The sequence below is a fragment of the Symphalangus syndactylus genome, chromosome 6, assembly GCF_028878055.3.
Source record: "Symphalangus syndactylus isolate Jambi chromosome 6, NHGRI_mSymSyn1-v2.1_pri, whole genome shotgun sequence".
NCBI classification, from domain to species: Eukaryota; Metazoa; Chordata; class Mammalia; order Primates; family Hylobatidae; genus Symphalangus; species Symphalangus syndactylus.
Window position 1 is genome coordinate 13254026 of NC_072428.2, and position 12061 is coordinate 13266086.

The window sequence follows — 12061 nt, forward strand, 5'->3', positions numbered from 1 at the left end:
TCCGTGCCTTCTCACAGTCTTAGCCACAAAAGATTGACTCTGTCCAGCACTCTCGGACTCTGCAGCCCTTTCCTAATTCTGAAGAGGGTAGAGTCCGGGTGTTCAACCAGCGGACAGGGTAATGACGGTGGGCGTTTAGTTTGTTGGAAGAACGGTGGTTGTGATACGGGGGAAATTCAGGCCCTCCCTGAAAACGTGAAGGTTCGCAGCCCTCGGGTCTTGAACTCCGGTGTCTCTAGACCCATCTTCTACCCATTTCCGTCCCTGTGGGCATTCATGTGTGTATGTGTGTCCTTCTGGCCCAGTCCCTAAGGGCGTCTAGCAGTGTTCCTAGGAGGCGAAGGGCGCGGGAAGCGTAGTGAAGGCCTGATTTGTGCCACTTGTGACCGAAGTGGTCAGGACTGCAATGAGTGGAGGGGGAGGAGGGGGACTCACAGACTCTCCTCTCTCCTGCAGCTTTGCCCCCCTCCCCAGGACCGGCGCCTGGAGAGGCCGGGATGGGGTTGCTGCTGCTGCTGCTGCTTCTGCTCTTGCTAAGCGTCTGAGTCGGGCACAACCGCATCTCTCCAAAGCTCCTTCTCTGCGGGGGCTTCCCCGGTTCTCGCCTGTTTTACCCCCTTCCGTGCTACTTAGTTTTGAAAAAGAGGAGTTGGGGGAGACCCGAGGCTGCAAAACGCCCCAAATTAGGTTGGAAGCAGGCGCGGGAGGAAGAGACTCCGGGGATCGGGCGGTGCCTGGGTGTTTTCCCTCTTTTTCGGAGCTACCCAATTCACCGCGGCTCGCCTCACCTCCGGGTCCCCCGCACCAGGACAGAAGATACTAAGGGCCTCCAGCCCCTCCCTCAAGGGCTTCCCCACCCCCATATTGCAGAATCGGATCATTAGGGTCAAAAATGACCACAAAATGTCCTAAACTGATTCATATTCCAGGTTCTGAATTGGCCCTAAGCTCAGATCCTTTTTTTGCATTGAGTGAATGGGGTTATTCGTGGTGTGGGCGGGGGTTGGGGGGAAGACACAACTTCTGTAAACTTTTATTGCATTTTAGCTTCTTCTCACTTCTCCGAAAACACACACACCCCACCTGCTCCAGTTCCCCCTGTGATACAAAGTCTGTTAAAAAGTTGGGGGCGGGGGACTCGCTCGGAGGGAAGACAGGTGACCAAAGCCTCGGGGAGCGCAGAAAGGACGGGGGGAAAGGGCCGCATCTTCCGTGGAAAACAGGGAAAGGGCCGGGTAAGGCTCGGATGGAGCAGCTTCGGGAAGGTGAGGGCTTCGGCGATCGCTGGATGGCTGCCGTCTTCTCGACGAGTGCGCCCTCCGCAAATGCTTTTTGGGGTAAGGGCTTCCGGCTATTGAGTTATGTACAGCAAGCCCAGACCGCAAAAAGATTCGCGAAGGGCAGAATATGCCGGCTTCTTCGGTTCGCCGCCGCCGCCGCCGCCGCCTTCAGCCCAGGATGTCTCCGAACCCCGGAGCCGAACAGGCTGGGTCTCCCCAGCGCGTTCCATCGCGGCTCAGCCTCACCACTCCGCGCGCTGCCCGCCCCTCCGCGCCCCTGGACCCGTGTCTCCATTTCTCCAGACCGTCCGCGATCCCCCAACTCAGCCCCGAGAGAAGTGTGTGGAGGGCGAGAAGGGGACCGCGAAGGGGCACCCGGATCCCGGAGCCCAGCCTCCACCCCTTTCCTGTCGCCCCAGCACCCGGAGCCTCCCCGCCTGCCTGTCCTATCCCTCTATCCCCCTATCAGAGTTCCGCCAGCCCCGGCTGCAAGGTCGCGGATCTCTGAACAGGTACAGTTCGGATTCCCCCCGAATCCCCTCTTATCCCTCAGAGTCCCCCAGCCAAGGTTCCAGCCGTGACTACAGGCGCTGCGTAAAGAGAAAAACTCCCCCAGAGCACTAAATAAATACAGACGAGGCCGCCAGCTCATTGGTGCGGACTAAAATCGTCACCCACCAATCAGAAGAGAGCTCACATTTCCCCCTTTTTTTTCAGAAGGGGGAGGGAGAAAAAAATATTTCCATTTCTAATTATTCAACAAAACCTAGACTGGAACATGTTAAAATACTGTTGTTGCCAAAAAAAAAAAGGGGTTCAGGACCCCCTCCTCATTCCAGCCCAAGTGAGGGGGTAGCGCGATGTATTGGGAAAGAGAGGTTTAAGAGAGTGACCTCTCCCAACGGGACCCAAGCCAGAAGATCCAGACGAAGAATGACAAAGATGAACATAAAATAAACCCAAACTCCACACTAGTCATCCTATTTCTAGAAAAAATGAGAATGTCTCAACACCCCCTTCCCCACTCAAAGTTCTGAATGCTCAACTAGAAAGGTGAAGCTCCTCCCTCTGCATCCTCCGCGAAACCGTCTCAATATTGGGTGTCTTATGGCCCATTCGCCCCAGGTGCCCTTTCAACATTGCAGCCCCCCCCCGCCCCCAACTCTCTACCCATTCTGCAGAATGCTAGGGGGAACAACAAGGGGCGAACCCGTCATTGACTGCCGGACCCCACAACGACGGGAGATTCCACCTTCTGCGGGAGGAAGAAACGAGGGGAGGGAAGACTAGAGATGGGGAGAAAGGAGATCTCCTTCCCTCACTCTCCCTCCCTCCCGCTCGGCCCCCTCCCCCCATCCCATCCATCCAAACTTTGAGGGGTTGCCCTTCTTCGCAATGCAGCGCCACCCTTCCCACGTCCTCTCCTGCCCCTCCCCCCCATTAGTACCCAAGCCGGGTGTGGGCTAAGGGACATCCTGACTATCTCCCTCCCTAGCAGTATAGTCCCCCAGTGGGGGAAACCTCACCCAAGATGGGTTCCTGCAAACATTGCAAGAACTTGAGGGGAAAGTTGCCATATTTGTTCTTTGGCACCCTGGAATCGACGTGCGGTCGGGCGCGCGCGCGCACACACACACTCCCACCCTCGCCCAGCACGCCCGGAGAAAACGTCTCTCGACGGTGGAGGCACTGTCTTCAAGTCCCTGTCGACCCACCCCCTTCGCCCATCCATCACCCTCCTGCAGCTCCGCGACCCACTCACCCTCCCACGGCATCCCCTCAGCTCCGCGACGGACAGACGCAAGCACACACCCTCCGAGCGTCTGCGCGCCCGCCGCGCCAGAGGGGCTCCGCGGTCTGCGCCCGCCGCCGCCGCGGCGCGGGGCAACTGGGAAAAAAAAGTTCTGCTCAGACTACCAGAGAGCTGACCGACTACCAGTGAGCCGACCGACCACCAGCCGACCCGGACGCCGACTCCCTGCTCCTTACCTCGGTCTGGGGGCCACGGGAGCGCGCCGGTCCCGTCCGCACTGCAGCCAGCTGGAAGGAGCCCCACTCCTGCGGGCCGGCTCCCTCCGGCCCCTCCCCGCCCCCCACGGGTGTTTGCCCGGCGGCAAAGCGGGCTCTTCCAGGTAAGTATATAAGTTACTGTACTGTGTGGGAGGGTCACGATCTTGGTAATTGCGGCTTTCCGAGCTTAACCCCTGCGTGCCTGCCTTCCTCCAACTTGTTGAGGACTCGTCGGGTAGCGGGAGAGGGAGCAGGCGCGCCACTGCGAGCGCTGGCCGGGAGCGGGGAGCGAGGTGCGCGGGGCAGAGAGGGACAGCGAGACAGCAAGCGGCGGAGTTCAAATGCCCCCCTGGCAACGGTTTTCATTGGATAGGTCTTCCCCCCCACCGCCGTCCCCACTGATTTGGTGTCCCCCCACCCCCCATCTCCCATGTAGGGGACGTCTCCAGGCGAAGTCACGATTCCTTCTCAGTTCGGAATGAACTGTGACTAGAGCCATGACGCAGCCAGCGCGCATTACTCACTTTTTGCAGTCACGACTTGGGAATCCGTGCTGGTTCCAACCAAAATTACACCGCTACCATTGAATTATTTAATAGGATCCAGTTCGGGGGGTAAACTTGTGCATTGTGCCAAGCAATGGGAAGGGGTGGGGAAGAACGGGGGGGGGGAAATGAGGACATGGGGTGTCCCTCCGCCCCCTTCTTGACTCTTGGACACCTCCCCCCAACCACCGCTCCACGTGTTGCAAGTGCTTTATTGCGCTACCACCACTCCCGCCCCAACCGCTCCCCCCACCCATATTTCCTTTGCAATTGTGGCAGAATTTGTAAACACAACCACGCAACTTGCAGGGCTGAGAGGGGCGAGGCTTGGGAAAGGGAACGAGTAGGTCCCAGTGAATGACGAGGAGGCCGAGGGGTGGGCCGAGAGGCTGTGAGCAGCTTTGGTTTGAACTGAATTGTCAAGACAAAGTGTGGGTTGCAGCGTTATTTGTGTTATTCTGCACATCGGTAACAGCCCTTGTTACTATTACGAGTTGAATACTCAGTCTCGGCCAGGGAACCTTCGGAGAGAGGGACGGCTTCTGAGCTAAACATAACTCACCCACCGTCTCATCCCCCGGCCGGGGCTGCACCCCTGTTACCCTGCATCGGGGTCAGGTCACTAAAGCCCGAGGCTGTTGACAGAAGGCAAGGGGTGAATGAAGCAGAGAGACCTGGTCTCTTCTCTGTCCTGAAGGCTAGCCCCCACAAATACTTACCTCACCGTCCCGAGTTTATATTTTTTAATAAACATATAAAATATTCCTGCACGCACACAAAGCTTACTGCAGACCTGCAAGAGTGCTTCATTTCTCCCACAGTCTACAGCCCATCCTCACAGGCCAGCTTGAGGATGTACTTTTATTATCCCTCTCCTGGAGGTAATCAGCATGAATGTCTTTGTGTGCGAGTGATATTCATTCCCCCTCTGCCTCTGATAACCTTCCTCCCTCCTCACCTGTCTGGCCACAGATTCGGCCAAAGTGTCTGGAGCTGATTGCAGTGAATCTCAGTCTGGGTCCAGCCCACAGCCCCAGAGAGTTGGTGGTATTCCCAATAACATTTGGCAACTTAGAGAACACCTCCCCCCCAATTTCCCTTCAGGCTGATTTAGGCTCCTTCAGCTTCTGGCTTTAAGGCGCCCCGCGATGTTCCCTGGCTTGGATTCTCTGCGCATCGCACCAGCAACTCCTGTGCTTTGGCTTCTAATTCACTCATTCCACCAACTCACTAGGGGCTTCTATGACTCGCATGCGAAAAGGGGGAATAATAAGAAAAATGCCACACCACACTACTTTACACACCTCCTGGGAATTACAGAATACGGGGGTATGGGGGGCATGAAGTGGGAGGGGACGAGGGTCCGAATAAAGCAACCTATAGCCTCTTAATTTTGAGTCACCATCACCGAGGAGAAATCTTTCAAACCCACTGGCGGGAAGGTGCGGGATCCTGGGAATGGAGACCCGGATAGTGCCTGGCCTCTGCAGGGAAAGCCGGTGAGCCACTGGCCTTCCATTCCTGAAACGCCGGGCCTTGGCTCATCCTCGAATCTAACACTTCGCTCCCCCTCCTTTAAATTTTTTTTCCTTTCCTTCCCACTCACCCCTCCTTTCCCCCAAAGCTCTCACCGAAGTCACGACTATCCCCTTTGAACATCCTTAACCCTCTTGTCCCCGTATCCCTCTCCTGCATCCAGGGCGGGGCTAACCGCGGCTGGCGCCAACCCCGCCCCCTGGCGCTCGGAACTGAACTCTCTGAGGACCAAGGCATTTTCAGCACCTATCTTCCGTGGACAGCAACCGAGTCCTGGGCCAGCCCGAACCAGGGTCGCGGTCCTCAGTTCCCGGACCGGAGCCAAAGGGGAGGTTTGTCAAAGGAGTAGAGATTTTTCCCTCTCTTTACCCAACCCCATCCATGCAATTTTGATCTATATTGCACAGTCTCCATTAATCTCTCACAGATATGGCCCATTAAGTCGTGTCTGGCCATCCTTTAAGACAGAGAAAATGGGGAGGGGAGGGGGCCATCGAGAAAACCGAGCTCAACAGCGCCGACCCATAACGCGAGAGAGAGTTGCAGCAGCTATTGATTCAGAGATTCGTCAGGGTGATTCCCGGCTCTGCAAGAATTCCCTCTCTCGGTTTCTTTGCATGCAGCCCCAAATTCATTATACACATACACACGCACACAGCTACACCCCTTGCCCCCTACTCAGTCCCACTGTCCTCTTTAGAAGGGGCAAAAAAGGCAGCCAAAAAAGAACCCCGGAGCATGCACAAAGTAAGCGTCAGCTCATACTCACAGTCTGCGGCATGCACATGACATAATATTACTTACCCAAACGGGAACTCCTTAAGAGAGAGAAAGAGAAACATAGGGGCAGGAAAGAGAAAGTGGATGGAAAGAGGAGAGAGGAGAGGAAAAATCCAACAATTAATTTCCAGACATAGTTGTGGGGGGAGGAATGCGGTGATGTCCAGGTTTTCTTCCACCCGCGCTGGCTTTTTATCCCAGTACAGCCCTCGGTTTATTTCTGGAACACGATCAAACCCTGATGCTATTTTTAGCAAGTACTGAAAAAACCTCCACACACAAAGGCATTTCGCTGGAACCTTACTTCCAAAACATTAAATGTGCATTAAACGCCCCCTCCTCACTTTTTTTTTCCTGCACCACCAGACTCACTTGCATAACTGCAGAAAATGTTTTTCAAATCAGAAAAATACCCAAATATTTCTTATATTCTCCCTCCCTCCCGTTAACTCCCATCTGTCTCTGCCTGTTGCAAGCTCCTCGCAGTCTCCCCGAGCAGAAGGCGTTGGAGTGGTTGTATTCTTAGAGCTGAATGTCTCCATTGATCAGATTCCCTACATGCTGTGGAAAGTAGGGGTGGAGGGGCATAGCCCCTTCCCCAGAGGAGCTTCCCAGGAGAGCTCTAGAAGCGATTGCTATCCACGATGGAGATTCCCAGATGAGGAAAAAAAAAATCATCCATACCCTTCCCACGTTTCCCACCCACGCTCTGCAAAATCGCGTTGTGTTTGCAACACACCGCCTTTGGAAATGTATATTTTGAAAGCTGCATATGTGTGTCTCTGTGTGTGTTTTGCGTTCTAGTAATTCACTACGAGGGGGCTGGAGAAAATAGACTCATGAAGGCAGCGCGGAGCAGCCGCCTTGAGTCTCCTTTGCCAGCCTGCGTCAGTCATCAGCTACTGACGTCACGTGCAGATTCTCCTCTTTGGTGGGTCTGGTTCAGCTGAGAAGACGCTTCTGCTCGGAGATAGCGCTTTGTGTTCGGCGCAGCCACTGAGCAGGCGAGGCGGCCGAGGCGGGCGCCACCCCAGGCTTGGGCTGGGCAGCTGCAGAGCAGGCTGCAGCCTAGTCTGCACCGGGCGAGCGGGGCCCCGAGGGGCGTGCCCAGCAGGACAGCCCCCTCCCCAAACTCTCCCTAGACGCCCAGTGCAAACTCGGCCGTGCACAGGCTCCGGCGCGCGTCCTTTCCCCGCCCTTTCTCATCTGGTCACTGTAGCATAGACAGCTATGGCTATAACTCGGATTAATTCTGTGTGTTTGTCGGGCAGATAGCCCCGGCTCCTCGAGTGACGCAAGTAACAGATTCTAAGGCTCCCGCTCTCTCTCTCCTGCTCTCTTTTTCTCCCTCCTTTTCCCTCTTCTGTTTCCTGCGCCCACGCATCCTGCCTGTCCTCCCACGGAATCAGCCAGCTATACAGCTTCCCAGAGAGCAATGATCCGAGTTACAGAGAGACGGACAGACTCCCAGAGCAGAAATAAATAAGCCTGCAATTAAATACACACATGCACACAACCCTTTGCAAATGGCCAGCAGCCATTTAGGGGCTCCCCTGTGTGGGGGAAGGGGGAGCTGATTCACAAATCCACCGCCCTCGAAGGCGTCAGTTCTGGCGGTGGGGAGCGCCCAGAGAGGAGTGTCCGGCTTGCTACTGCGGCTTTCCCCTCTGCTCTCCACCCGAAGAGGAAACTCACCTCTATAAATACCCAGATGGCAGGGTATTCTGGAATAAACAACTTTTGTTGAATGGTAGGAGGAGGAGAAAATTCAACAAAGACTGCAAATGCTTAGTCTCCAGCGACATTATCAGGACTTTTTAAGGCGAGGTGACGTTTACCCTTTCTCCCTCTCAAAGACCAGGATATCTTTTTTCTACTTAAAATAATGTCCCTGAAAAATGAGCTCAATGGATTAGTGCTATTTTTAAACCAATCTGAATGGAGCTTGCTTCGTAAGGGTGAGGAAGGGTGTGCATGTGTGTGTGGATGTGTGTGTCTCAGGGTGTGTGGGGTGTGTCTGCATCTGAGGTTTTCAGCAGAAGAAATGCCACACCTCAGCATGACAAAGGGTTTCTTGATTGATGAGTGATGGAGGTGGGGAGAATTCTTGCAGACTGGAAGATCTGAACAAAACCACATGCACACAAATCACCCTCCTTAAATGCACACATATCCTAGATCCACCTGGATAACTTCTGCCCTGAGAGGGGGAAAACCAAAAAGCAGAGAGCTATTTACAATCATGGCTGGAGGAATGGCTGATCTTTCTTAACCCTAATTATCAACCTTCCCTGCAATGGTTTCCTTTGATGCCAGTAAACACTTTGCCAGAGGTTATCACTTGGATTTGGGGCACAAGGCCTGGGAGAGAATGATCACGGGCCTCAGCTGTGTCATCTCCCTTTTCAGGCTCTCCTACTCTTTGTAACTTGCCTGAGAGATTTGGGGTTAAACTTAGCCCATCCAGTACCCTCAATTCCTGTCTGTGGCTTTAGCTGTGCCTACTAAAGGGAGACAGAGGACGTCTGCTGTGTATGGAGGACACCCTCTGGCAGCCCATCAGCAGCTGTTTATTTTTAGCTCACGATTGCATGCATGTATGCATGTGAGAATGTTGCTGCAGTGGGGAGGTGTGCAGTCAGGAGAAATATCAATGAGAGGGAGGCGGCCCTGGTTCTTGCACTGAAGATGACTTATCACATGGGGTCATCAAATGTGGCCAGACGGACAGGAGACGCCGGCAGTGTTTCAATAAAGTCTCCTTGGATTAATGAAAATATCAGGCTAAACATGTTTTTAAAAGCACAGAGTAGGTATGTTTTTAGATATGAGATTAGGTATGTGTAAGCATAAATTCATGTGTGTGGGCACATTCACAGAAGCCACATGGTTTCTGTTTGGACTATTGAAACTATACAGAGCAGGGCACTTTAGAATTTAACTGCTTTCCATGCTGTATATAGTGGCTGAGTGTTATTGTGCCTGATGTTGAGATCAAGACAGATTCATTTAAAATCACTAACAACTTTTAAGCAAACCCAGAATCTAGTCCTAACAAGTAAGGTAGCGTTGGAAATGGAAGAAATGCACATCAGAACTTTAAGGGCAGCAGCCAAAATTATGCTGGTGTAACGCCGGCTTCCTGGTGGATTCAATGTCTTTGCTCCTCCCTCCCAGAAGAGGGCGCCTCTCTGCCTTGTTTCTGTCTTGCTCCAGTAAACAAGACAGAGTGAGAGGGGCTTGGAAGCTCCACAGAAACATCTGCAGAAAGTTAGACCTCCATAGCTAGCATCTCCATTTCCCCTACTCCTCAGTCAGGTCCTTTGGAGGACGTCTGGGCTGGAGCTGGTGACCTTGGCTTCCCGAGCTGTCTCATCATCCTATACTAAGGGATGTGGTGCCCAATTCCTGTCTGAGCAGTCAAGCTAAAGACCCTGCGAATGAATAGACTGATGTGGAACCTGTCCAAAGTGAAAACCGCCTTCTGCATTGCCAACTCATTCCAGGGCATCCCAAGCGTGAAGAGGTCTCGTTCCCCCTAATGCTCCCCCAGAGGGCTTGTGGGAGTAGGGCTGCTTATCACGAAGCGCTTGAAAAGAACTGAGTCTGCTCTCTTTCAGGGTGAGCGAAGCCCAGAAACGTCCTGCCTGCGTCGACTGTCTCCTCCCCAAGCACCACGAAAAATGCCAGTAGGTAAAGTACTGGATTTGGAGAAGGAGAAACAGTCCAGTTCCCATGATATCAACCAAGGGAAGTCCCTCAGGGAGGAAGTCTAGGAAAAGGATTCCTCTTTTCCTAAAGGTGTCTTCATCAGGGAGCAGAACTATTTTGGTCTAAGGAAAAGAGGGAGAGAGAAGAAACCAATAGTTTTTCAGCTTCAACTATATGCCAGACACTGTGCCGGACACTTTTACATAAGAAACTTTATTTAATCCTTAAGGCAATTTTCTAGGTGTCATTAACAAGCCCCTTAGGCTTGTTGAGCATAGAAATCACTCCCAAAACAGTTATTATTTTTCCTACTTGAAAGCTAAGGAAATGGAGACCATAACGTTTAAGCAGCTTGTCTAAAAGTCTTAGAGCTTGAAGTTACAAAACTAAGGATCAGATCAAATTCATATCTGTATGGCTCCAACACTCATGCCACACCACTCCATCGTGTTGCCTCGATTCCAACCTCTGGTCTTTAATATTCCAGGTCTATCCCCCATCATGTGGAGTTGGAAGTGTCTGGGGCTTTCTCAGACATTTTCTGAATAACGAGACTGATCTATTCCTCCTAAGATGCCTGTTAGCCAATAGATGCCCCCTGAACAAGGCTATCTGCCTGTGAGGGGAGACCCCTCCATCCTATTTCAAGGAAAGCCCTAGCTGGTTCAGCCTCATCCAAATCTCAAGGGATTTGCCTGAAAGCAACCAGTTTGTGGTGGAGATGCAGTGAACTTGACATTCAATCAGGCTGCTGCATCCAAGCATGTTTCCACTCGCACCAAGGATGCCCCTGAGATGGTGCTAGGGAAGAATTAGGAACTCCCTGGTCCAGTCTTCCAAGAAAGCTGTCCTAAAGTAAGAACAGCAGAAAGTCTACATGCACCTTGAGTTAGCTAGTCATCCTAGTCCTCCGTTACTCCTTTAGAAACTAGCATCTCTGATTATTTTTCTGATTCTGAAAACTTCATAGGCTAAGCCATTAGCACGGTGGGGGTAGATAGGCCACAGCATGCATAATTCTGACTATTTCAAGATCCCCTCCCCTTGCTAAATACACATTTTCATCACTTACCCTGATCAAGAGGTATATTCGGTCTTGGGAAGCACTACTTAGAAGCCAGCATATTTGGAGATTTGAGGGTGAAAGTTTTAAGGACCACTGGATGCTGGAGGAAAGTGACTGTAATTCCACCCCTTCAGCCCCTTTTTTTGGTTGCTATCGACAACTCAAAATAGTCTCAAGTCTATTCACCTGAAAGTAGTTACATTGTTCAACTTCAGAACAGTTTAGACAATATCTGCTTTTCGCACAACCCGATTATCGATGGGCAAACTCAAATGCCCTCCTCTCAGCCATTCTAACTGCTGGACACCTTGGAGAACCAGATGATAGGTTTTCCCATGCCTTGCTGATAAAAGGCATATTTGGGAGAATGAGAACCTAGAGAGTCACTCAGGAATATCTAGAGTTGGTTTCATGGTGAGGATCTCAGCAAAGACAGGGGAGCCGAAGCAAGCACATGATAGGGGGCTGAGGCTGGGGCAGGGATCAAGATTCCAGCACACTTGAGCTTAGCAGAGGCTAAATAGAAAGGTGTCAGGGATTGGAAAGCATGGCCACAGAGAGAAAAGAACAATCTGCAGCATGCTTAGAGATACCTGCATAAGTTTAGCCTTAACCTTGTGGTTGAAGGACAGTTGTTTATCTACCTGAATTCAGCAGGCAGAGAGATAGCTCAATCACAAATTCGTGGGTGTTGGGTAGGTCTGAATTAGCAGAACTTTTTATTCATTCACTATTAAAGCAGCCTTGCAATTAGCTGCTGATCTACTAAGCTTGGATCACTATATCTGGTAGGCCAAGAGTAAAGAATGGGGATTGTATTTCTTTAATTCCTAGTCCAATAAGTATACGCTGGGGGACAAAGAGGAATAATGGACTAACATGTCTGCTAGATAGGCAAGATTTTTTTGTACTTATTGGAAAGCTATTAGTTAAATAGTGAATTGGATCTGACTCTTGTCATGAGAAGAGAAACCTTCAGCTCACATTTGAAAACCTGGTATCTTCCATCAGTGCTAGCTTACCTATAAAAGTAGAAAGAAAAAGGGAGGGGAGAAAATACACTTTCTAGGTCTGGTGGGTTTTCAGAGAGCTGCACTTTTTGTAGTAGTGATTGTCTTTGAGAAAGAGACAAC

The 12061-nt window shown here is 51.9% G+C and overlaps 1 protein-coding gene across 1 annotated transcript; it reads left to right on the forward strand.

The window, feature by feature from the left end:
- Nucleotides 1-1246: 1246 nt before the first annotated feature.
- LOC129484121 (proline-rich protein 36) lies at nucleotides 1247-6165 on the forward strand. Its single transcript, XM_055281511.2, has 3 exons — nucleotides 1247-1792; nucleotides 2784-3412; nucleotides 5535-6165. Exons 1-3 carry the CDS (start codon nucleotides 1247-1249, stop codon nucleotides 6163-6165), a joined length of 1806 nt encoding a protein of 601 aa, XP_055137486.1.
- Nucleotides 6166-12061: the final 5896 nt, after the last annotated feature.

Coding starts and splice junctions, on each gene's coding strand:
- LOC129484121 (XM_055281511.2), top strand. CDS start 1,247: ATGGAGCAGCTTCGGGAAGGTGAGGGCTTCGGCGATCGCTGGATGGCT. Junction 1,793..2,783: donor GGTCGCGGATCTCTGAACAG/GTACAGTTCGGA, acceptor CTAGCAGTATAG/TCCCCCAGTGGGGGAAACCT. Junction 3,413..5,534: donor GGCAAAGCGGGCTCTTCCAG/GTAAGTATATAA, acceptor TCCTGCATCCAG/GGCGGGGCTAACCGCGGCTG.